Genomic DNA, 27468 nt, shown 5'->3' with positions numbered 1-27468 from the left:
GTGAAATCCTGAATGTCAGTCCTTCTGCGATATTGTCTTTTACTAGCCACCACTCGCATGCCTCTCATTTCTGGCGTTACCAACACCTTGTCGTTGAAAGAGCCCTCTGCTTGGCACCATTGTTTGTCCAGCTCTTCCTGCAGAGGACGCATTCGCAGCCTGCAATGCGGTATTAATGGTATGCAGGATGAAATCGACCCGAGCAGGGACTTGTAGAGTCGGACTGAAAGGCACTTCTTTTTCATTACCTGGCGAGCCGAGATGACCAATTTCTGTTGACGTTCGTCTGATGGACGAGCCGTGCATCGCTTTGTGTCTAAAATGGCCCCAAGGAATCTTGTGGACCTGGAGGGTCGCAGAACTGACTTGTTCTTGTTGAGCTGAAGGCCCAGGTGACTGAACAAATGGAGGCAAGTTGAAACGGCTTGGGACGTTTCCTTGAAAGAGGGAGCTTTGACAAGCCAGTCGTCCAAGTAGGGGAAAACTTCCAGGGATTGTTTCCGGAGAAAAGCCGCAACTGGTGCTAACACATTTGTGAATATCCGTGGTGCAGACCGAAGGCCAAACGGAAGCACCTTGAATTGGAAATGGCTCTTGCTTACTGTGAAGCGTAGATATTGTCTGTGAGCTGGGTGTATCGGTACGTGGAAGTACGCATCTTCTAAATCCAGAGACGCCAAATAGTCGCCTGGGTTCAAAAGAGGAAGAATATCTTGGAGAGTAACCATCCTGAAAGATAGTTTGATGAGATAAGTGTTGAGCTCTCGTAGGTCTAATATGGGGCGCCAAGTGTCTGCCGTCTTCCGAACCAGGAAGAACCTGGAATAAAAACCTCTGCCCCTCTGAGAGAGAGGTACCGGCTCTATTGCCCCCTTGATGAACAATTGGTGGGCTTCGAGATGTAACAGTCCCAGATGTTTCGTGCGGTTGGCGCCAGGAGCTCTTGTTGGAGGAAGATCTTGGAATTCCAACGTATGGCCACTCTGAACAATATTCAGGACCCACCGGTCCGATGTTATACTCTTCCAGCTGTCCAGACAAAAAGATATCCTGCCCCACACTGATGTGACTGGGAGGGGAGGAACAGTAGTAAGAGCCAGGAGGCCGCTATTGCCTCTTGGCATTGTCGCGTCCCTGGCGGTTCTGTCGCCCTCGCTGAGGTTGGCAAGAGAAAGACGCTGATTGTCCTTGGCGTTGATTCGAATATTGGGTCTTATAAGACTGCGAAGACTGTGAGGAATATCTCTACTGGTTGTTGCCTCTATAACAAGAGAAACCTCTGCCTCGTGCACCTTTAAATGGGACCTTTCGATAGTTCAATGATCCTAAGGACTTAGCCGTGTCAGTATCCTTTTTTATACTTTGCAGGGCATCATCAACATGCTTACCGAAAAGCATCTCACCATCAAATGGGAGGTGCAGGATCTTATTTTGGACCTCCGGACGAAACCAGGTGGCTCGCAACCAGCCCTGACGGCGTAACACCGCCGACCCTGCTAAGGCACGAAAAGCCGTAGAAGCATTATCCATAGCACAATCAATTACTTCAGAGGATGATTTTTCTCCCTCCATCAGAACTCTCCTGGCCTCATCCTTCGCGGAGTCCGGCAGTTGTTCCACAAATAGCTCCAAGTCACACCACATCTGGCGATGGTATCTGCCTAGAATGTCTAGAGCATTTGCTGCTCGAACAAGCAAGCTGGCCATGGAAGAAAACCTCTTCCCCACGTTATCCAAGCGCCTACCATCTTTGTCCGGAGGCGTTGATGGATTTTTGGATTTGCTTTGTGCGGCCTGCGAGATCACAGAATCAGGTTTAGGATGTCCAAGAAGACATGCAGGACTGCCATCCAGAGCCTTATATTTCTTCTCCAGCCGGAGAAGAACAGGGATAACAGTGGCCGGATTCTGCATGATCTTGATCCCTTCCTCCCACACATGTTCAATTATGGGAATGGATTCGACTGATTTTCTGTATTGTTCCTTGAAATCATACAGGAAACATTCAGACTGCTCCCTTATAATTGGCAGTCCGAACCTCTTCGACGCTCTCTCCATGAGGTTATGGAACCCCCCCAATATCGACTGGCGGCGATACGGACGTATCTCGTCCAGTGGCGTCCGGATCCTGTAATCTACTGTCACCGGGATCCAAGTCTGGGTCCTGCAATGGATCAGCCAACGGATCCACATGTACTTCATCATCGGAAGAGGTATCCTGCAGAACGGTATTGGTTGGCTCAGGGTCCGTTGTCCGGGATAGTACCGCTGGTATGACAACTGGTGGCGTCAGAGGCACCACCTGTGTAGGAGGCAGTACGACAACTGGTTGCGCCTGCGGCAGCACTGGAGTTGGTGGTCGTTGATGCTGTACCGTAGGTTCTGATGGAAACCTGGTTCTGTAGTCCTGCAGCATCATCTGTAGATCAGAGACTAGAGAGGCCGGCATGGCCACCATGTCCTGCCCCAAACCTGGAGGACGTCGCTCCTGAGGAACATAGTGATGCACCTGTTGGTCATATGCATGCTCATAGTATTCCTCTGTGTCAGTCTCTTGCAATTTTACATTTAAATCCGAGAGACTGTAGGCATCCCCATAATAGCCTCCATCTTCCTCCTCCTAATCCGACTCGTCATCAAGAAGCATTGATGGTGGAAGAGACTAAACCCATCTAGGAGACGTCATTTCAGGTGTAATTTTCAGCTTCTGTATTGGAAATTGCATTTTTTGACCCGTCGACGGTGCCGTCGTCGAAGGTGCGGCCGTCGTCGACGGAATCGTCAATGGCATACTGGACTTCGTCGACGGAGTCTTTATCGTCGTCGACGGTATTATCTTCGACTGTTTCGTCGTCGAACTCGTCGTCATCACCATCCGTGTCGTCGAAGTCGTCGTCGTCGTAGTCTTCGTCGACAACAAGGCCCGTCGACAGCACCTTCCCTGACACCATCATCGACGACGAGGAAGTAGTCATGGCCGACGCACCAGGTACCTTAAACGACGGAGTCGTCGACGTCGATACCGCTATCGACGACGGCCCCGTCGACGGAGTCATTGAAGCAGTGGAAGCTTTAAGAGAAGTAATCGTCGTCGACGTACCCGTTGTTTTTGTCGTCGACGGACGCCGTTTTCTCTCAGGCATGACCCCTGGATTGACTGCAGAGTATTTTTCAACAGTTCTTTCCTTTTTGGACGGAGAAGAAGTGATAGAAACCTCCTTTTTGTCCTTAGTGGCCGTCACCAATCCAGCAGCCTGTCCCAGCCTCTCCTTTTCACTTCCGTGAGGAGATTTAATGGGACTAGCCCTCTCAGACCTGTCAGAGATCTTATGAGGGGCCTTGATATGGGGCTCGGGTGAAGAAGAGGGAGAAGACCTACCCCTCTTCTTGGATCTCCGAGATGGAGACAGATGTAGAATCTTCCTCATCCTCATCTTCTGCAGCCAGGTCAATAGCCGGCCCTCCCTGTCTCGCAACGTTTTTGTAGAGAAGGTTCTACAAATCTTGCAGTCTGTGGCCTTGTGGTCAAGGTATAAGCAATAAATACAGCTTTCATGCTTCTCTTCTACAAAAAGCCTCTTTTTCCCACAAGACGCACAGGACCTGAATAAGGCCTTCTTCTCCTTGTCAGACATAGTTTGTTTGTAGATGAACAGTTGAAGAAATAAGTCGAATGGAATGGGAAAACTAGCACAACGTGCGGTAGAAAAATCTGAGGCTCTGAGCTCTCTCAGGAAGGTTTTATGGGGTGAGGCTGCTCTGATTGGTCCTGACAAAAGTTTGGTCTCTTTTACACAAAGAGGGTGATAGGATACAAAATGAGATGAGGCCTAGGCCTATTTTTCTCTTTTGTTTCTATGGTTATGATACTACCGAGGCTCCCATTCCGACGACGGGGAATGATACAAAGCATGGGAATCTATGAAAGTTCCAATACTGGGGTAAGCAATCTACAACTAATCGAGCAAGCTCTTACCCTGCCAACCGTCATCTTCTGTGAACAGGAGATCCTTACATTGCCCCAGGTCGCCTCGCCAAGTGCCCTCCAAATAAAATTGCATTCCTTGCAGGGGTATGGGAAGCCAGTGTTCACTAAATTAGCACACCGATTGCCTGTACACCGGTTTCTTCTTAAAGCTAGGAGGGAAGCTCGTGGCCAGGTAATGAACTTACCACTAAACATTTGTGCAGCGTGGCTGGCGCTGGCCGCGGTCCAGGTGCAGAAGGGCTTGACTTTGGCGTACCAGCGGTGCGCTCGCTACATGTCTCCACTGCATGTCGACATTGCGGTGTGCATTAAATAGGCACTGAGGAGCCAGTCAGTAAAAGCTAGACTGCTCACCCTTTCAAAATGGAGCCTAGAAATGTCCCAGTCGAGCAGAAGATGGCGCTCCGCTCTGTACCAGGTAGAGAATCTGTGTGCAAAATGCGCAAGTGTTATTCTGTTAAAAAAAAAAGTCAATCGCAGCTAAAACTTTAAAAAGATTAAAAGCAGAATTCAAATTCAGATTCAGATTAGGCAGTGACTTTCAAAGTATAGTCCCACTTGTCGGGCAGCAGTTCACCCTGCAACATGCAGAAGTGAACTCCCAACTAAATTCTCACCCCACAATGAGCATAAGAGTTGCCAGATTAGCATTCAACAGCTAGCCTACTTAGGACTGCAACTGCTGTGTGTCAGCGTTGCAGTGTGCATTAAATAGGCACTGGGGAGCCAGTCAGCAAAGCTAGACTGCTCACACTCCCAAAATGGCACCTAGAAATGTCCCAGCCGAGGGAGGAAAGATGGCGCTCCGCTTACCAGGTAGAGAATCTGTGTGCAAAATGCGCAAGTGTTATTCATTAAAATAAAGTCAATGGCAGCTAAAACTTTAAGATTAAATAGATTAAAAGCAGTATTCAGATTAGGCAGTGACTTTCATAGTATCTTTCCCTTTGTCGGTCAACAGTTCACCCTGCAACGCACAGAAGTGAACTCCCAAGCAGTACCGATTCATGAAAAAACTTCAGACTGTGTTGAGACAAATTTGGCTTGCAATGAGACAGAACTATTGGGACAAGACTGGCATCAACTTTAATGGGACCGGTGTGGATTTTGGTGCTAAATGGGAAGTTTGTTCCGACATCAGAGTGGAACACAGGACAGGTTTAGCAGGCACAGAGGGTGCAGGTAATGGACGCGCAAGTGGAAACTCGACTGGAGGACTTTGTGAATGCTTGAATCCTGAAGGCACACCAGAGGGAACTACAAAGATCCAAAACATGGCCTCCTTAAAGGACTTAATCCATTGTGATGTCGTTGATGGACCCAGAAACCCATAGGATTACTACAGCAAATTGACTAAAACAAGTATTACAGCTCAGTTGTTAAAATGAAAAAAATCTTGAGGCAAATGCATTTTTCAGTGTTCAGTATGTAAGTTCACTATTTGACCTACTTTATTCTACATCTACAATGAGCATGAGGTGGTATACAGAAGACCTGGAAACTAAACATTCATCCCACTACAGATTGCATCAAGTTACATGAAACATCACAATGCCAAATAAACGTTTAAAAATTATTTCAATACTCAAAATGTTAATTTATTAATTTGACTGTCAGCCAAAGTAATCTCTACCTAACAGAGCTTGTTCTCTGGACATGTCCTCATTTGAAGGATACCAGTAAAACCAAATCAAAATGTCAAACATCTTGAAAAATCATTTGTTTGAGCACATCAGTGAATTTAGTAGCAATGGCCACAAACTCGAATATTGGTGAAATCTTAGAGAAGAAACTGTTTGAACTAGGAAGACTCATTACAGGAGTCACATTTAAAACCAGATGTATTCACAGGCTTCTCTTGCCTACTGAACAGTACTTCAGACATTACTGTTCTTACTAAGAAAACCATTCCAAAAAAGCAAATGTTACAGTACCACAGACATTAATTGAATAAAAAAAACATATTGCTAACCATCTGTAACACAAGTTCTGGACTTCGATCTTCATTTTCAGTAGCTACTTTAGTGATTGCCCTTACTGTCGACTCTTTCAAACCATTTGAGGGCTCGCTTCTTAACGGCTGCTCCAAGTATTCTGGCTCTCCTCCCTTTACTGTAACAATGAAAATAAATGTTATGCGTACAGGAAAATATACAAAAAAAAACCCGCCTCAATAAGTATTATTTTTTTTTAACAATTTCTTAATGTATATACATATCACTCATCTAATTTTCATTTTAAATGATACATTTTTTCAAGTGTTTAATGAGCTTATTGTGATGACTGGGGTTTCATGCTGATGTCAGTGTGCATTTGTTTTGTTCTAGTCTTGATAATCACATCAAACTATTGGAAATGTGTGAACTCACGTGATGCTTATTAAAGACTTTTACAGTAATGTTGTAATGAATATAACATTAATTTAAGTAATGTTTCTTCTCAGTTGGAAGGCTGTGTTCACATTGCGCCTTCTGTATGTGTTTTTATCGCACAATAAAATAATAATAAAATTGTACTGGAAAATACGCACTATAGAAAATCTGTTGAAAGGGATGAAGGATGGGATTATATTTTTGATTAAAACCTTCTGGTGTGAGCCACAAATCATCATATGGTAGAGCATGACCGTATCAAGTTAGGTAATTTTACAGGGGACAGGAGCATTGTGACCACACACCAAGCAATGCAAGCATCGCCACAATTATCAAACAGTGCACGAATACAACCACACTTTCTCTAGAGCATAGCAGCAGAGGCCATTTTACAGCTGTTGCACGTGACATTTACAATTAGTTCTCTGAAATGGAACAGCAACACACTAATGGCCAATTTCACCCTGTCTGGCAAAATAAGTCAGTGTATTGTAGGCATGTGGATAACTTTCAAGCTGACCTTTAATTTATAATCCTTACTACTTGTCAAAATCACTGCTCATGTAATCTAAAACTATTTGCTCATACAATACACACGAAGTGACACTTCACATTGACATATGAGAATCATACATCAAATACCAATGGCTAGCACTGGATAATAACCATGCATAAATCACAGGAGAAGGCCTGCACCACCAGGGGGAGACCCACATCAAATGTTTGCATTTCTCGCTTACACTTTCCTTTTCCCTATTCACACTACATTTTCAAATACAACTTGTTTTGCATCAGTGCCTGAGGAATTGTGTCATTTTATTTTTCACTAGTGCTTATCTCGTACACCTTTTGTAAATTGTTTCCGGTCCAGGGAAGACATGGCTTGGCAGGTCGGGCTGCACTGTTGCACAGGGTCAGACTGATTTGCATATGGCCATGTCTGAACTCGGGTGGTGGAGTGAGCTAAAGAATGATGATGGATTAAACCCAGATCAGTTGACTCGGGGGTGAGTGTTTGATTTGCTCAAACGCTCCGTCCATCATCCCCCTTGGTGTCGCCTTGTTCGCCCTAAGTTGGCAGGGTATGCCCAGACGTGGGTCCCTTGCTCACTTTGCCACTGGATTCAAGATAGCCTGGCTGATGAGGGTTATGAACCCGAAATCGGTCCCAGGATGCTTGTTTCCGGTCCAGGAAAGACATGGCTTGGCAGTTCAGGCTGGACTGTTCCCATGAGGTACAGGGTCAGACTGATTTGCATATGGCCATGTCTGAACAAGGGGTGGTGGAGTGAGCTAAAGAATGATGATGGATTAAACCCAGATCAGTTGACTGGGGCTGAGTGTTTGATTTGCTCAAACACTCTGTCCATGAACCACTTTGATATTGCTTCACTCTTTACATCGACATATGAGATACATAAAGCAAATACCAATGGCTAGCACTGGATAAGAACTAAGCATAAATCACAAAGAGAAGGCCTGCACCACTAGGGGGAGGTACAAATCAAATGTTTGCATTTCTCGCTTACACTTTCCTTTTCCCTATTCACACTACATTTTCAAATCCAACTTGTTTTGCATCAGAACCCGAGGAATTGTCTCATTTTATTGCTCACTAGTGCTTATCTCGTACACCTTTTGTAAATTGTTTTAAAAGTATCAGAGAAAACTTTCTGGAGATTTTATTTCTGATGCTCAAATACTTGAAGCGTATCAACAAATGGTAAATATTCATATTAATATTAGGAACAGTAGAGTACTAGTTTCAGCATTTCAGAAAACAGTTCTGGATCATGAACTGAAATTTTCAACTGTCTGTTAACAATGAGGATTTGATCAGCAAACTAGAATGGAAAAACGTCACTTTGGTTGGGAACAGATTAGATTGCAATGGGTTGGACAGCAAAACTAACAGCACAATCAACCTCATGTAACAACCGTATTTGTGTCGATGAAAAAGGTACAGTTATATGTCCTGTGCAGGCTCATTGTCGTTTTCCCTATGTTAGCATGAGCACATTGCAGACTCCCCTCTGCTTTGTGCATGTTACTCTACAGACACATTTTGCTTTGCGCTACACTGGACTTTCACCCAGAACACAAAGTTGTTTTTGCATTCGGTTCTCTCCTGGGATTTAGTTTGAACATTTAGGCAAGGTCGAAAAACAATGCCCCTTGTTATTCTGTTCTGAACAAGCCCTAGTACCTAGACAAAACACACATGTAGCTGTTGTTTGGGAACACATACTTTTGTCATATAGGAATGCACAGATAGGTAACACACACTTGGGCGAGAGACCTTTCCAGAGAAAACACTGAGAGCACCTAAGATGTAGAACGTTCATCTGTGTACACTAAGGTACGGGGTCTGCTGCTAGCACCTTGCGATCTTCTGATATATAAAAATGTTGGTTCTGTAGAAGGGGAGGAAGGGCTAGGCTATAATGTCATATATAATGACACCATTTATGATTAACCGACTACTTGCTATGCTAACTGTAATTGCGTTAGGCATTTTCGTACTTATTGTGGCATATATACAGCATACTAGAGCACAGTAGTTAAAATAAAATAAACATTTTAAACTTTCCTCGTGTCTCTATCTGGTCATTTCATACGCTGACGACACCCAGCTCCTGTTCACGTGCAGGAAGGGAGAGGTTTTTGACGGCGGTAGAATTAAAGACTGTCTGAGTGCAGTCTTTTCGTGGTTTCAGCACCAGAGCCTGAAATGCAACTCGGACAAGTCCGAGCTGCTCTTTTTTGGCTGTGCCCCTGACCCTGGTTGGATGTCGTGGTGGCCCCCGGACATGTTTCCACCTGAGAAACCTTCCTCCCAAGTAAAAAATCTGGGAGTTGTGTTTGACGACGATCTTTCCTTTCGTCCACACATTACGGGACTAGCGGGGAAATGCTTCGGCATCCTCAAGATGCTGAGGAAATTTCTCCCACTGTTCTCCCTACAATACCGTAAGAACATTGTTCAAGCGCTTGTGGGATCGCGTTTGGATTATGCTAACGCACTTTTTGCAGGACTGCCTAAACATCTGGTGTCCAGACTGCAAATTGTCCAAAATTCAGCAGCCAGAGCAATTTTTGGCCTACCGAGGAGGGTCAGCGCCTCCTTGTTGCGGGTCAGGTTGCATTGGCTTCCAATGCTTAGCAGAATCAGGTTCAAAATTCTTACGCTGGCGTTTAAAGCCCTCCACTCAACTGGCCCCGATTACCTCAAGAAGCGTATTGCTTTCTATGTTCCACGGAGGAAATTGAGATCTGCTGATTTGGCTAAAGTGGAGGTGCCAGTGATCAAACGAGTGCGGATGGGAGGTCGGTCTTTTCAGTTTATGGCAGCCCGATTCTGGAATGAGCTCCCTCTTTCTCTACGTAAGGCTAATAACCTTCTGGCCTTTAGGAAGGAGTTGAAGACCGTCCTCTTTTCTGTATAACCAGTGCGTCTAGTGTATCCGCTTTTGGGTTTTCTGGGTTCTGTTCAGGCCTCTTTTGCTAAAGCGCCGGGACACCCTTTTGGGGTAGCCGTGCGCTCAAAAAGTGCAGTTGTAACATAACATAACATAACTTATTCTGGAGTAATACAAGTGTGAAAGCGAAAGGGTGTGTCAAGTAACCGCGATTGCTGAGAGGGTTGGGAGTGTTGTGTTCTGGGGTGTCTAATCACTTGTTCCTCTGTGAGCGAGTAGGTGGGCAAGTGAGGCATTAGATCTAGTTGGTCCCAGCTTACTAAGGTTCTATGATCCCAAGCATAGTTCTGTGACTCCTCAGAATCCCTGCAACAGTACCAGCACGTCAACAATGAAATGGAAGCCGGCACCAGAGTCAGTGGGGAACCAGAGGCAAGTTCAAGGGACTCGGACAATGCAAATGATGGATCTGCAGGTGGTGACCCAACTGAAGATCCCTGTAGATCCTTAGGGCCCAAATGGTCATTAGAGGGAGCCAAAAAGGAGCAGCATGGCCTCCTTAAAGGCCTTGACTTGCTGCAATTGTGGTCACATAGGGATCATGAGTGAGAACTCCTTAATGCCCTTACAACTTCTCTTGATAGAGCTTGGAAGGATGAGGTCTAATCCCCCTTAGTGTTTTGTGTCCGCTTTGATTTTGACTTGCACTCACGATTTTCACGGTAACAAGGGTTGGTCGTGGGACTGGCCTCAAGGGCAACTGTGGGTTGATGCCCATCACTTGGAGAGGGAGTGGGACTTGTATGAGGTCCATGATTCTTTTTGATACCCACTTCATTATCCTGGATCGCTTTTAGGTGCCAGAGGGTACACTTCACGCAACTTGTAATCGTGCCTCAAGCCCAGACACCAAAGGCACACTTCATCTGGGCCCGTAACCTACGGTCATGGAATGGCTTAACCCTGCAGTTTTAGGTGAGTACATCATTCCCTTGCCCACTGGATTTAAATTTGGAAAAGCGTTGGAAACAGTTGAAAATGGGAGCAAAGTTACAGATCCACGTTTGAAGGCATGGAAAGGAAGGAACTGATATTGGTGTGTAGGAGTGGGGCTTATATACATCTCCACTCAATCACTTATGGGGCGGAATCAAGTCAATGTGGAGCTGCATCGCACCACCTGGCGATGAGTGGGAGCACTGCTGTGAACATTTACTCATCCAGCCTGGCACCTTGAGATATTTTAAATGTGATGAATCTGAGATTCGTACTATTCATCATAAAATTATATTTATTCTATCCTAAAACACAGTGGTTGAGATTCGAATGTTAAGTTTGTTATTAATTATATCCTTGAGTATTGAAGTGGTAAAAAGACCTGCACAGTGCTCTCCAAATTCACACTTGCAGCAACCTTGCATCGGATGATTTCATACCAAAAAGAAACAAAAGAACGCACTCAAACGTCAAATCCTAGTTTATTTACGTAATACAAAGGGTCATCTAGCTTTGATTTGGAACAGCAGCCGTGTTGAGTCCTAACTATGCAGTTTCTTTTAGGAATTTCATCTAAAGTGGCTATTCGAGTACTAGCAGCTATCACAAACTATGAAATACCAGTGGAAGTGTACACAAAGATATCATGATTAGAATCACAATTTAAAACTCCCATTTTCATGTTTACTGCATTTTTAAATGAGTTGGAACATCCCCCACTCAAACTGAGGTGATATGCGGGATTGTGAAAAACGTGTCAGCATGGATAGTGCTGAGACTTATTTTACTTGCCAAAGCATAACTATTCACTAATGGAAGTAATTTATAAAGTGGATGATGCCTTTAGATTTGTGGCTTATTTTTTCCTGAACTTAAGAACATTGTTTAAGATTATACTTTTAATTTCCTTTTTCTTTTTTTACTTTGATTAACTGGTTTTGATTTAGAATACAACTACGAACTGAAACTTGGGGTTGGAGGACAAAACAGGCAGCGAATATAGCAGAGAAGGCCATGAACTGAGCAGCAATAAATCAGAATATGCATTTAATTTTCAAATGTAATTTAATTTTTAATTTTCTATAGCGCCCAAATGCCCAGAGGCATCTTGGTGCTGCTTATACCACAAAAATTATACTGGATGGTGATGTCCTGCAACTAGTTATCAAAGAGCCAGATTTCAATGATTTCCTAAAGAAGATTACGTTGGGGCTATTTTTTTAAGTTTAGAGGGAGCATGTTCCAGAGTTTTGCTGTTCCTACTATGAAGCCCCTGTGTGATCTCTTAGTTCTGGGAACCATCAGAAGCATGTCAGCAGAAGATTGAAGATTGAAGATTTCTAGCTGGGGTATACCAGACAAATTGATTTATTAGGTAAGCTGGACCGGCCTTTTGCAATGCCTTGTAAGCTTGGCATAAGGATTTAAATGCAATCCTTTTGGGACTGGAAGCCAATGCAATTTGATAAGGCCTCGCAACACTGATTGATGCCTGGGAATCCTCAGAAGCAATTGTGGTGCTGCATTTTATAGTGCCCGGAGTTTCTGCAGGAGTCCTTTTTATATTATTTAAATATATTGCATTATCATATTCGAATTTGGAAAAGGCCAGTGGAGTCAACAGTTTTTTGCAAACCCATTGGGATAAAAGGTTGTATCTTCCTAATCAATTTTAAGATAAAGAACACTGCTGAAGTTAGGGCATTGAACTGTTCTTTAAAAGTTAGTCTGTCATGAAAGATAATCCCTAATTTCCTCACCGGCAATGGAAGGGATCCTAGCTTGATTGGCCAACAACTTGTCCTTGCCCATTAGAAAGACCTCTGTTTTCCCAGAGTTTAACTTTAGGCAGTTGGTCTTCATCCATTCATTACTTTGTGTCAAGCATGAGTTGGAAAGTGCTGCTGTTTCTTTTTCATTGCTGGACACAAACAATTAACTGCGTGTCGTCAGCACATGCGACGACTTAAAAGCCAAAGGCCCTGATAAGCTTGGCCAACAGTGCCACATATAAATTTAAAAAGGAAGGGCTCAGAGATGAGGCCAGTGGAATGCCGCAAGGCAACCTAAATTGTCCAGAGGAGAATGCTCGAATCTGCACATATTGTACCCTATTTGTTAGAAGTGATTTGAGAAGTTTAAGAGCTGTTCCTTTGATTCCAGACTCTAAGAGTTGGTTGACCAGGATATTGTGGTCAGCAGTATTGAAGGCCGCCAAAAGATCTAATAGAATCAAGGCGGCCTTCCCCCTCCAGAGTCTAGGATAGATCTTAATTCTTCAGAAACAATAATCATAGCAGTTTCCGAGCTGTGTGCGTCGCAAAACCCAAATTGAGTTGAATCCAGTATGTCATTGGCTTTTCTAAAAGTAGCTAATTGAACATTCAATGCTTTTTCTGGAACTTTTGCTGGAAATGGCAGCCTAGAAATAAGTCTATAGCTGCTATGTTCCTGTGGATCCAGATTTGATTTTTTTTTGTAAAGTAAGTATGGAGGCCATCTTCCAATTGTCTGGAAAATGACCTGTTTAAAAGATTTCATTAAATACATTAGTCAGATGCTCACATAATTCCTGGTGCAAGGTGCACTATTCTGGGTGGACAAGGGTCTAAAGGAGAACCAGAGTTAGTTGTTGATACTAGCTTACGTACCTTTTCTGAACTCAGAGGAGAAAAGGTCTCCAAACTTTTGTCATAAGGGCACCTTTCAAGAGTTGTTCAATCAGCTGTGTTGTCAAGACTATGGTTGGTGAAAAAAATCAAACACATCTTCCACTTTTTTCTGGAAGAACTTAGCTAAGACATTACAGAAATTCTGACAACAGTTAATGCTTATGGGTTCTGGTACTTTTGCTAAGCTTTTTACCATGCAGAATAGATCTTTATTGGAATTTTTTGACTGAAATCTATTCGGGAAAATATATATATATATTTTTTCATGATTAATTTTTTTATAATCAATTATGGCTTGTGAGTCATACTTGGATCTCCATTGTCGTGCTCTCCTTCTGCAAAGCTATTTTTCAGTATAAGCTTGTCTGAGAACAAAGGTTCAGAGAGGGTTTTTCGCTGATAGGAGATCAGGTTAGTGGGAGCTAAGGAATCGATCATTGACAATCCAAGAAGACTATGTTAGAACCTGCTTTAGATTTTGCTAAACATGATTTGAACACAATGGGGTCAATATTCTTTCAGGCATGGAATCCGGAAGCAGAGGAAAGGCTAATTGTTTTTCCTTGGCCCTGCGGCATACTAATACTGAAAGTTACTGCTTTATGATCTGGCCAAAGTAATGGTAATTCTTCTATTACCTCTATTGTCGGATTGTTTGTAAAGATACCGTCTAAGGTGTGGCCAACTCTGTGAGTAGGGTGCTCCACCAGTTGGCCATAAAGTTTAATGTAATAGAAAAAGTAATTTTTGCTTCAAAATGGTTTTAATAGGCAAAAGATAAGGGTTTCAGGTCAAAATCCATCCTTGGGGCAGTTATGATCATAGAACATTTTCAAATCAATGTCCAATGTGTTTATTCACAGATACAAGTGGCAGAGCATAAATGTAAATTTAAAATTTTAATTTTTAAACTGAATGTCAACTATCGCTAGAAGTCGTAAAAAAACAATTGATGCTGCTACCCATACAACCTCATCATTCCTTCTTCAATCAGGCGATATGAGAGAACATTTACATACGTATGCATCATAAAGGAAGAGGCAGACTATCACCCCCCCACACTAACCTGTAGTGACAGAAGGTGCAGGATCCTGGGATGGCTGAGAGGCCACCATCCTTTCCTGTGCCTTTCGGAGCTGATCAGCATTCCAATCTTCAATTTCTCGCTCAAAGCACCGGTTGTCTTCTTTCACATAGTCCCTTAAATCAGGAGGCAAGGTATCCATTCCGTTAAGCACCTGACCGGTTTCCTTGTCAAATTCGTCTGCAATAGCATACAATTCATACATTTCATAGAGCAATGACAACATACAAAATGAGGGTTGGGGGAAGTGGGGGCAGACAGATACAGCCCAAAAATGCAAGTCAAAGGTTCCACAACCTTTGTGAAGACTATGTTAATACTCTTTATCAGAGCTAAATTCCGGATTTTCCATTTCCACATTAACAGCTTAAATTTACAAAACATCATGTACAGTAGACAAAGTTCAAGGTTAAAACATTGACTTTAGATAATACGTTTTACAATAGCGAATACCACACTTAAGGCGCCTCCCTATTAAGTCATAGATTTAACTCCCTCGAATTTTTGCAATATACTTTAGATTGAAGTTGAAACCCACTTCTGAAACATTAGGTGAATGATAAAAGGTGCCTAAAGGAGGATTTTTGTTTACAGAAAGAGAGCTTAAAAAGAAGTGCAAACCGTACAACAAATAACCTTATTGTTGAACACTAAATATGCCTTGGTGTTTTAATGTTTCATTTATGTTAAGCCACCCAGTCCTTTATGCTTCGGACCTTCTCTGAATAATCTCAAGTTTTGTTGTATTTTTTACATTGTGGAAAACACACCCAACCAATATTGCAAAATGTGTCTTACCAATTCACTAGAAAGTTAAAGTTTTACTTCTCGCCCACAACAGCTAAATATTGTCATTGGTTGCTTATACCTTGCGCTATGTATCACAGTGTGTTACTGACATAGGGTTTAAGACTGTAACGTACAGTGTCCAAGTCACAAAAACCTATATTTAGAGTTTAGTAATATGATTCACAGTGTCCCCGAACCACAAAAAATAAAGTCAGAAATCTACTGACCAAGTGCTATGTTTGGGGCGAACTTTCACAATTTTGAGGTGATCCAGAATCACTCAAGAATAGTTCTGAAAATCTATAATAATATTACGTTTCCAACGTACTATTTATTCAGGTTGACTTTCCACTTTGTTGAAAACCTGCATGATAAGGTCAGGTGAATAAATGCATTTGCACATTTAATTAACATCCTTTTCCCCTCAAATCTGAAAATATTTTTCTCTATGGAGAAGCCCCTTCCACAACACATTCATGAAACTTAATGGGATTAGATTTAAAATGAGTAAATTCAACCCTTTCAAATGAAACCTTAAGGGTGTTTTTCAATGGTGATCCTCCATAGCACACAAAAAGCCTACTGTTTGCATGAGTGTCATGCATTTCGAATGGCCAACTACAGTACCCTACACTACTGCTTTCTCAACCCTAAGCCAAAACATAGGACTTTGTAAAATTCTACAGTGGTGGTAAATACCTGGGATCTAAAATTGTACTGACTGCTTCTACGACTCAGAATTCAAGGAAACAAAAAAATAATAATAATAATAAAAAAAAAAAAAATCGCAATTTTCTTTTCAAGCATTCAGAGCAGTTTCTGAATTCAGCACTGAAGATTGTGAATATCAGCAGCTCTGTGTGTGGGCCTTGAGATTTATACTTCAAAATAAAAATCTTTATTCACCTCATGATTCCTGTCATAATCTCCCATTACGCTATTTTATGTTGCGCCACATAATCCACGACACGTCCAACACTGTGTCCTGGGTCAATTTAGAATGGCGGCTCACCCACAATGCCATCATGACCCGGAAGCAGCATTCCACTTCTCTAGCAAGCAATGCAACACCGAATAGACGGAAGAACTGCGATAACATATGATTAGCGCTTAAGAAACAATTTTGCGTACAGGTACTACTGGAATTTCTCTTTGAACTTCGGGCCAAATGTTTTGATAACCGCAGAAGGTCAACGTGGTTACTGATGTGCCTTCTTTTTCCCCTATGGTGCACCTATAGTTTAATCAATATGGAGCCTCCTTGGTAAACCTTTGGTTACCACCTTTATTTACACATTTAAGGTAGCTAACAGGAATATCATGGCATAATATAAATAACGAGCACACCCCACTTTTTTTTAGATTCATAACAGAGTCACGGGTCCTCTGCACAATTGAAACTGATACAATACCTGGCATGACACGTGGTCATACACCTTCCTGTTATAATTATGGTCACGGATGGTCACAACTATGTTGGTATGCCCAAGTATACAGTCTCATTGACAGATCTAGGCGATTATGTTGTTGAAGTTCATGTATGTCCCCATGTTCATGTTATTAATGTGGTAGGCACCAACTTCATAGCAATGAGTTCACTTTGTGATTTTAAGCAGTATTCAGTTTTCAATAGTATGTTTTCACTTGTATCTTTAAAATGAACCAGCTCCAGAAAAATGAAAACCAAGATCACTTTAGAAACTAATAAACTGAAATCTGGAGTCATATTAAAAATGTAGCTCTGGGACTGTTTTAGCCCATGCTGTTCAACAATAGTTTAAAATAAAAACATTTGAGCTCCACAGGATACTTAGAAGCCAATGCTAGGAGATGGCGAGGGCTTTCCAAGCATGCTTTTCACTAAATCTGTTTCTAGTCAACTCCATGAGGGAACAAGATTCCCACACAAAGGAAGTTCAGGGGCTAGACATAAGCACCAGTCTTCCACACCACATTTAAAATGGTCTGTACAGTTAGGCAATCTGATTCACTTAAAAATCTAACATATTCAGAGGGGACAGGCAATGTGTTTATATCCCAACTGTTGCTAATGATCTATTCACACCTTAAGCATTTGAAAGGGAAATGTTACTTATGCTATAAGTATCTGTTCATGGCATGTAGTGCTCTAGCTTAACATGCTGTGCATACTCTTGCCATCCAGTGTTCGGTCCGGATGTGTGCGAGTAGTTTTTCTTTGAAGAAGTTTTCGAGTCACAAGGAACTGTGTCTGCCTATCTTTAAAAAAAAAAAATCTTTGGCATCTGGTCAACTCGTGGCCCAAATAGATATTGGCCATAGAGCGTCAGTTTGAGAATGTTCTGCTGGACGTCCGGGTTGAAACTGGAGATATAAGCCCAGGCGTTCCTGCACAAGAGTACACTGGCGTTAACACCCCCCTGGCAGCAGTGTCAGCGGCATCTAATGTGTAGCGGATAGCTGTGTTGGAGATATGTTTCCCCCCAGAGATTATCTCATAGCCTCTTTTTCTAGGCACCTCTGGCACAGTGGGCGCAGCCATATCTCGAGAGTAGCCCAACTGAATTAGTAATATGCCAATAATTGGCTGATTGCACAGCCACCCTAATACTTACAGCGGCTTGAAGTGTGTTGTTCTTATCTGGTGGAGAGGCCTCACCAGTAGCCTGGGAGTTGGCCTTCTTACAGGCAAAAGTGACAATCAGGGAGTCAGGTGGGAGCGGGCCACGAATGTAATGGGGTTAGTAGGGGAGGCCTTGTACATCTTGTCCACCCTGGGTGTATGACCCCAACACAGACAGGGTCTTGAAAAATTCCAGTGGTATGGCGCAGCATGCCGCTGAGATTGGGGAGGTATTGAGTGGAGCAGTGGGTGGAGGGGAGGGTCTCAAATAAAAAGTCCCGCTCTAGAGGTTGTGTGGAGATTCACCATGTGGAACGAGCGAGCCCTACTAGCAAGTTTGAGGTAGGACATGAAGTCGTCTGGAAGGGAGGAGCATGGAGGATACAAGTCTGGGTCTCTATCCCCTCGTCGGTGTTCATCATAGGAGTGCAGGGGTTGCCCTTTCGAGGAGTGTCAGTGTCCCCCTCCCCCTATAACCCACATGTCAGAGTGCTGTGATCCCAAAGGTGTATAGGAAAGAGGGTCCCCTGGAGAAGCAGGAACCGAAGGTAAGCACTGCGGAGCAGGGTGAGGTGAAGGGTGCCTGAAAGTCAAAAGGCTAGTTGCCTTATCCTTTTTTTTTTATGCTGCATGAGTGGAGCGGGCATGTCAAACGCTTTCCAAAGAACCGATAGCATTTGAATGGCTGAGCAGCAGACCCCAGAGGGTGGGCCAGGATCCGGCTTATGTGGGGATGAATTAATGATCAAATGTCTGTGGATCATCGTCAATCTCCTCTTGGAGTTTATGGAGGATCAGTTAGAGGCTGCCCAAGCTGAGTTTGGTTTTGTTGGTCAATGCTGAGAGGTTGCGGCTCAGAGACTGGTTTCAATTTTGACGCCAAAGGTGATGACCTCAAAGGGAGAGTCATTGCTCAGGCGGGAGTGGTTGTGCTGAAGCAGTCAGGCTAAATGGTTTCTTCGGCGACCAGCCGGAGCAGGGCGTTATGCCCGAAGGTGGTGATGGTCAGTGATGACTATGGCCCAAGGGCAGGGGGGCCTAGCGACCTCTCTTTGGTGTTCCAAAGTGGCTGAATGGCCCTAGAAAAGCAGCTGCTCGACTTGCGAGCAGTGTTGTGGAGGAGGGGGTACCGTACTCATGGCTGGCTGAGCTGGTGGAAGATCCTCAATCTCCCGATCAGAGCTAGAACAGTCATCGGGGAGATAAAGCTTCCTCGTCTGCAGCAGACGCCTGTAGATAATGTTCCCCCTCTTATGTTCTTGGTGCAAAATAGGTCTGAGGTGTTGTCTCTGCTCCTAGGTGACATCGCGAGATGGTGGGTCAGACCGTCATGGAAGGTCTTTTGGGAGCGGCAGTTTCAGGCAACCTCATTGTGCTTGGTTGAAAGACACAAATCGAAGAGCTGATGGAAGTCATACTGAGGTACTTCGTGTGGCTGAGAGGACAGTAGTGGAATAGGACTTGTCCCAAGACCGTTGAGGCAGCTGGAAGACAGAAATAGGCCCACAAGGGCAAAGACCCACGAGGGGCCATGATCCACCTGAAAGTTGCTTGAGCTAAGCCGCAGCCCTCGACCTGAGACAGAGGCAGATGCAGTCGATTAAAATACTGAATGAGGGAAGGAACCCATGTAGACTGAAAGAAGCACTGCAACAGTGTCGAACCAGAGCATTGGAACAGACGTCCAAACCAGATGGTAGAAAAAAATCTAAAATTAAAGTCGGTGACCATGCAAATAACCAACAAGAGGAGGAGTCACTCATGACTCAAAAGACTGAATAAAAAAACTTGCCATATTCGGGCCGAACACTAGATGGCAGGAGTATGTGCAGCATGTGTACCTACAGCCACACATGCCTCGAAAATAATCTTTTTAACCACCAGCGCTCCTTCTGTGCAAGGGCATGTTTAAAGAATATGTACATTTTTACACTGCTCCAACACACCTCTTAATAAATACAGTGTGATTTACCATTATCCTTCAATAATAGAGAAAACTAGAATGACTTTACTGTACCTTGTATTAAGTGCTGCTCTTTAGCATTAATGTACATTAAACAGTAGGCACTGGCATTTCTGTAGCCGCCAAAAGAGTCACGTTCCAACTCTTCCCAAGAAGATTTTGTGACCGAAATATCATTGTATTTCATCCACCGGTCTTGCCGTCGATCAAAAATATATGCCCAGTAGTGCCCTGCATTCGCTTGGCCTTCATGAACAAGAACTGCATGTAACTGATATGGAACCTGCAAAAAGAAAACATGAAACGCATCACTGTAATTGTTAAACATCTAGTCTTGCACTGGGTCACTGTAATGTAAAGGTAAATATATCAAGCATAATGCAAAATTAAACAGCAAAAAACAATGCAAAGTCTGCCCCTAAAGGGCGTCATAATCGCTTTTATAAAGAATTGTCTTAGTGTTCTTCTAGAACCAATTGTCCACTGTACTGGGTTAACAGAAATGTTTAATATGCAGATGCAAACACTCTTGCTTTCAAAATAAAGTTGTTAGCAAAAGCTGGCATCATTTTAATACTTGGTTAGAATGCCCCTTTTTAAAACTACTCTCTCAAATACAATACCCCCTGGAGGCTGGTTATTCTTAGTGAGTACTTAAACACCATTACACACAAGAGGTACAAGAGGGAGGTCAAGTCCCAAAGATACACAACCTCTAGTCTATAGCATTTTTGGTTGGGTGAATGCTGGAGAGAAACACTATGTGAGACAAAATGTCTGAGCAGAGGTTCCACGAGGAAGAGGAGGGCCGGTGGCAGAATGTGAAAGAACAGGAACACGTGGATATACAACAAAAGCAGAAATCAAAGGCTGGCAGATATGATTCAAGGATCAACAGAAAGAACCTTAACAGAATAACTCTGCATTAGTAACTCACTCAGTGAGATTCTAAAAGGATACAAGAGGTGAACAGAGTTCATCAACAGTTGAAAAGATGAGAGCCACTGTAGGGAAAACTGCATGGTATCAAAAGGTACGTTTTGGATTCAAAATAATAGGTGTTCGGAGCACAGCAGCTGTACTGTGGGGGGAGGAGAAAACAGTTGCTAATTGACGAGGAATAGATGTGACATAAGGGACAACAGAAAAATGTGCATATACCAACAGAAACCAAAAACAAGCATTGGAAATGCAATAGGTCTCGCAATAACGCGAGTCTGAACTATTAGCATTGTAAATGATAATGCCCTTTATTTTTGCGTTCTGGTTTTTGGAACATAAATAAAAGGCTTTGTCATTTACAAGGCCTATAGCTTAAATTTGCGTTAAAACGAGACCTATTGCATTGCAATGGTGGTGGTGCTGCTGAGTTTTCCCTGAATCTGCACCCTGAATCTGCACCCACAATGGGTGAGTGGCCGTGGGTGAGTGGCCTTGCGTGGGTGAGTGGCCTTGCGTGGGTGAGTGGCCTTGCGTGGGTGAGTGGCCTTGCGTGGGTGAGTGGCCTTGCGTGGGTGAGTGGCCTTGCGTGGGTGAGTGGCGTTGCGTGGGTGAGTGGCGTTGCGTGGGTGAGTGGCGTTGCGTGGGTGAGTGGCGTTGCGTGGGTGAGTGGCGTTGCGTGGGTGAGTGGCGTTGCGTGGATGAGTGGCGTTGCGTGGATGAGTGGGGTTGCGTGGATGAGTGGGGTTGCGTGGATGAGTGGGGTTGCGTGGATGAGTTGCGTTGCGTGTGTGAGTGGTGTTACTTGGGTGAGTGTCTTTGCGTGGGTGAGTGTGGTGTTGCGTGGATGATAGTGGGCTGGCGTGGGTGTGAGTGGCGTTGCGTGTCTGTAAGTGTTGCTGTGTGGGTGAAAGTGGCACAGAGCCTTTGATGTGGCCTGGCGCAGGAGAAATGCTGCTGCTGCTAATTAAATACAAGAGTGGCCGGGAAACACAAGTACGGCCGGCCACATAATTAGGGGAGGAGAAGCCGCACAGCACACGCTGGGAGAAGCCCTTTGATGTGCTGTGCGGCCGCGATGCGAGCTCTGTGCTGGGGGAGGGCCATTAGCCTGAACTCGCGGCAAGATCAAACGAAGGGTGGGAGGGACATTGAGGAACAGATGGCCATGAAAGTGTATGGGCCAAAAGCGCGTGCCTGTGGTCACGTGCACTCGAAGAAAACGCCACGAAAAAAAGCGGTGGTTTCACAATCAGTTCGAGCACTTGAATTCTCGCCATTTCCCATTCCTTCGGAATGGTAAAGGCGAGACCTAAAAAGAGACCATCTGGGTGAAGGAGACCAACTTACAGAGACACTCTAACCATTCCAGGGGTAGACACACTGTGGAGGTGATGAAGAAAAGACCTTTGTCCAAGCTGGAGTAATTGGGTGCAGCAGCAGTAGAATCGGAAAGGCTGCAACCCGTAGTGCACAATATGGCAACCCAATCTTCCCTGAGGTGGTAGGTACATAATGCAAACACCACAAAAACCCCTGAAGGAATTGTTTAAGAAAATCTTTCAAAAATACATTAGATAATTGGTCAAATATATATAATCAAGGGAAAGAAAACTAAACAGAATAAATAATATATAATAGTAAATAATAAGAGGCGTACTCAATGCTTGGATTCTAATAAACATTTTTATACATTAACTCTAAGAGTACATTCTTCAAAAGACAATAAGATATATAAATCAAAATCACTAGAAGTCGTTTTGAATTATGTTTTTTTCTATTGAAAAATCACAAATCTCAAACATTTGGGTACAATTTCCTTTTAGAGTCACATAGACAGATATCTATTACACAGCAATGTCAAAGTATTTCCATGTGTGTTTCCGAGAGCAGACCTTGCATTATTGAGAATAACCACACAACCAAATTTCAAAGCTTATAGATGTTTTGAGAAAACTTAATTGAAAAAAAACTGCTGGTGACTATTTATATACTTTATTGGCTTTCAAAGACTGTGCACAAATTAATTATCAATATTTTATTAGAATCCTAGTGTTGAGTACCCCTTTTTACTATTTTGTTTTCATTTTTTTAATTCCCTCAATTCGATCTATTTGACCAATCTTCTAATGTATGTTTGAAAGATTTTCTATAACAGTTCCTTCAGGAGTATTTGCGTTGTATGCAAACTGTAAACAGCTACACCTCTTGTTAAGTCACTCAACTTTAATACCTGCTATTGATGAAGGTTCTTAGTCAGATGGTCTTTTTTGGGAAACATCTCAACTACTACAAAGGGCCCTTCAGAAACCGCCTAACCTAGAGTTGATTATCAAAATCTATGTCCATTCAAGAGCATGTAAGCAGATGAAGACCTTATGTGCCACCAGGATATGCGCACATACATAACATTCATAAGTCTCTTAGGTCTGTTCTGGCAGTCCACCAGAACTAGGGAGTTTGTAATGAGTCGAGAAGGTGCCAAGTACACACTGTGTATTGGGAAACCGGTTCCTTAAAGAGGAAGTCATAATAAAAAAACAGGAGGAAAGTCACACTAAGTTTGTTTCCTCATAAGGGTCCCAAATCTTGTGATGAGGAAAACGGTTAGGCAAAGCTCTTAATCAATGCCATGAACACAAAAGTTGAAGAGCTGCTCTAAATGTTAAAATCTCAAGCTTTTGTTAGGTAAGCAAGGAACTCATATGTATGTGTGCTTGTGTATATATATTAAGTGAAAAAAACAAATGTTACAGGGATGCTATAGTTCGGCTCAGATTTCACTTGTACAAAACCACGGAAATTTAGCATTTATAGTTACCTAAACTAACTAGAACATTCGCCCCCACAATGCATTGCTTATGACCTCACACATTACATTACAGATTACATGGTCAGTGACATCACAGATGACATATCTGATATCATCAAGTGAGAGTGTTTTGTAAAAGTCTGAGAGTTAAAAAAGATACACTAATCTACTGGATAAGCTAAATTACTTTTTGTACTTCCAAGGAGTTATATTGTTTCTAATATATATCATCTCAGTGGCCCTGTGACTGTCCATATCAGTGTGGGAGAGGGTATCTGCGTGGCTGTGTGGATGTGTCAGTAGGTGAATGAGTGGCTGTATTGGTGACAGAGTGGCAGGGTGAATGGCTATGAGTGAGTTACTTGGTGCGTAAGAGGACACATGGGTGAGTGTCTATTTGACTGGGTGTATGGTTAAGTGTCTGGGTGGTTGTTTTACACAGTAAGCATTTGTGTGAGTGGCTGTATAGTTGGGGCATGAGTGATTGTACAGATGTGTTAATGGGAATGTAAGTGGTTTGGTGGATGAGTGAATGGATGAGTGAGCAGCTGTATGGTTGAGTGAGTGGCTACACAAGTGAGTTGTGTGAGTGGCCGTGAGAGCGGTTGTATGGGTATGGGTGTGTGAGCAGCTGTATGGATGAGTATGTGCAAGTGCATGCGTCAGTAGTTGTATGGGATGATTGGGTGTGTGACTGGTTCTGTGGCCGACGCCATCCATGAGGTCATCTGTGATGTCACTGACCATGTCATGAGAGATGTAATATGTGAGGTCATAAGCAGTGCATTGCGCAGGCGTAAGTTATAGTTAGCTCAGGTAACTAGAACTGCTATAATTCAATGGTTTTGCACGAGGGAAGTCTGAACCTAACTATAACGTCCCTGTACCCTTTGGGTTTTTTCAGTGAATTTCTACAGGTTTTTTTTAAACTTTATTTCTCACCTATAACGTCCATGTAACCTTTGCTTTTTTCAGTGAATTTCAAGGTTTTAAAATGTTTATTTACTGAATGTAACCTGAAACCTTCGACAGTGGGTGTTTGAGTGGCTATATGGGGCGCGGAGTTGGTGTGCGAGTAGCTGTATGGGTCTGGGAGTAGCTGTAAGGGTCTGGGAGTGACTGCATGGGACCATACATGGTTGTGTCAGCGGGTGTAGGAGAGTCTGTGTGGATTGGTGAGTGGGTAAATGAGTGGGTATGTGAGTGGGTATGTGACTGGATGCATGAGTGAGTGGATTGGTGAGTGGGTGCGTGTCTGAACAGTTTTGTGGGTGTGTGAGTAGCTGTGTGTGGCTGTATGGGTGAGTGAGTGGTTGCGTGTGTGGCTGTATGAATAAGTGTACGTGTCAGTACTTTCATTGGGGTGAGTGGTTCTGTGGATGACGCCATCAATTAGGTCCTCTGTGATGTCACTGACCATGTCATGAGTGAGGTAATATGTAAAGTCATCGGCAGTGCATTGCGCAGGTTTAAGTTCTAGTTAGCTCAGGTAACTGTTATATTTCAATGGTTTTGCGAAGGTAAAATCTGAACCCAACTATAACGTCCCTGTATCCTTTGTTTTTTTCCAGTGAATTTCAAAGTTTTATACATCTGTATTTACTAAATGTAACCTGTAATCTTTGAGAGTGGGTGTTTGAGTGGCTATATGGGACTCTGAGTTGGTGTGTGAGTAGCTGCATGGATGTGAGTAGCTGCATGGGTCTGAGTGACTGCATGGGTGTTTATATATAGCTGTGTAAGCGGATGTAGGAGTGCCTGTGTGGATTGGTGAGTGGGTGCGTGAGTGTCTGTGTATGTCAGTGGGCCTGTGAGTGTTTGAATGAGTGCTTAAATGGAACTGTGAGTGGGTGCATGAGTGCCTGAGTGCGCTGGACAGTGGGAGTCTCAGTAGGTGTGTGAGTGGGTGCGCAGTAACAAAGTAGGGGGGCACTCAAGAGCAGGTGATCGTGATAGCTCCAACTGTGTCGGTCCTTCTGTTCAGTTTGCCTGCATTCTACTACCCTCTGCTGCCTTCGGTTGTGTGCCTTCTCTGCTCATTCATGGTTTAGAAAACAATACATGAGAACAAAAAGTAAAAACAACTAGGTGGACTACAGGTAAGGAGACCCAACCTGTTCCCACAAAGAGTATATCAATAACTCAGTGTACAGTAGCCTATCACTGTCTGCACAAATATGTTAGTCTCCCGAAATGTGTCTGTAAGGAGAGTCTGACAGACAGTAGCTACTGATAGAGTACCGTCAGTGATGATAAATGAACTGTGCCCTTTTTAGGTGATGCGGTATGATCGGCAGTATCCGTGTTAATATCGGTCTGAAGTATGGTCACAATGGTGTCCCAATAGGTGGCAATAAGATATTTAAGTAATACAAAGTGGTCTTCTCTGCAGAGCGCAACGCTTTCAGCTTGCGCTCATCTGAGCAGTGAGAGCATCCAAGCTATCAATGGCGGGGTATCAGGCGAATTTGAATGCTGAGCGATGAGGCATTTGGCCACTATGAAACTCAGGTCCAGGAAATGAGGTGTTTCTTAGGTCTACAGTAGAGAATGAAAATACATATCTCCGATGTGTGTAGGTCCGAGTGGCCAGTGGATGTGGACAAATGGGATGGGACACCTATCCAGTAACCGCTTAAGCATGGAAAAGCCCATAGCATATGAAGTATGTCAGCATCGATCTGTTGACATCTAGGACAAGCGGCATCAGTTCTATTACTATAGCGGGTGAGGTAAGCTCTATGCATGATATAAAATTGAACAAGCTTAATACAGGAGTTGTGGTACATGCACAGGGCATTTCCACCAGGATGTCCATTCCTTATCCATGTCGGGATGTAGCAAATCGGCCTGCTGTCGCAGAGCATCAACAAACCAGTGTACTAGGTATCTGGCAGACCCCATTACATGGAGATACTAAATCACAAGATGAGCCTGGTGTTCAGAGGTCATGTTTCCCGACCTAAAATCGAAGGATGTGATCAAAGAATTGTATAACAGAAATTGACCAGAAGGTAGACCATCCTCCTCTACCAACGTCTCGTATGGGACTAGGGTACCATCCAGATACAGTCCCATAGGGAGTGTATACCAACGGCGTGCCATGCGGCTAATTCTGTCATCACAGTACGTCTGCCGTCCCTGCGTGTGCCAAGGATCGCCAATGCTAGTGTGTAAGGGATCACAGGGCAGGTCAGAAGGAGACACCGGCGGTAGCACTGTTACGCCACTGCCAACAACAAGGCGACTGGTGTTGGCTCCTTTGTACATGGGTTCAACAGATGCAGGATTGCAGGCAAGCCCCATGCGGATCGGGTCATTGCCATATCTGCTAAATTCAAGCCCGCCAACCACTGAACAATCCACTGGATTTGTGAGGCAAGATAATACTGCTCAAACTGTGGAGCAGCAAATCGACCCTGATCTGTTGGTAAAATAACTTCACCAGTGCCACCCTACATCTGGACTTATTCCAAAGAAATTCCCTTACCTGGTTAGTAAAGGAACGAAAAAATGCTACAGGGATATATGGGAGGTTAGTAAGATAATGCAAAAGCTTAGGAAGGACTACCATTTTTAGACGCACCATGCGTCCCGTCACAGAGAGGCAGGTTACATCAGAAAGACATCTGGGAGTTCAGGGATATAAAGTATAAAAAACAATACAGTTGAAGAAGTCAGCGTGGTTGTGATATACGTGCACTCCAAGTTAGCAAAATGTATTAGGCTGCCAATCAACCTGTATGCCATTACTGAAGAAAAATGAACATCTGCCGTGAAGGGGAACAAACATGACTTAGACCAATTAACCCTCAATCCAGAAAGGGTGGCG

The 27468-nt window shown here is 43.5% G+C and overlaps 1 protein-coding gene across 3 annotated transcripts in view; it reads right to left on the bottom strand.

The window, feature by feature from the left end:
* USP25 (ubiquitin specific peptidase 25) overlaps positions 1 to 27468 on the bottom strand; it is a 528720-nt gene that overhangs the window by 153919 nt on the left and 347333 nt on the right. For all 3 annotated transcript variants that reach the window (XM_078658355.1, XM_078658353.1, XM_078658354.1), the window contains exons 16-18: positions 19940 to 20168; positions 14514 to 14711; positions 5961 to 6100 (exon numbers count right to left, since the gene is read on the bottom strand). In XM_078658355.1, coding sequence (XP_078514481.1) covers positions 5961 to 6100; positions 14514 to 14711; positions 19940 to 20168 — 567 coding nt within the window. The remainder of the gene's footprint in view (positions 1 to 5960; positions 6101 to 14513; positions 14712 to 19939; positions 20169 to 27468) is intronic.

Source organism: Lissotriton helveticus, chromosome 8 (genome assembly GCF_964261635.1).
Source record: "Lissotriton helveticus chromosome 8, aLisHel1.1, whole genome shotgun sequence".
NCBI classification, from domain to species: Eukaryota; Metazoa; Chordata; class Amphibia; order Caudata; family Salamandridae; genus Lissotriton; species Lissotriton helveticus.
The sequence above is the reverse complement of the archived record's forward strand: the minus strand, read 5'-3'. Positions and strand labels throughout refer to the sequence as shown.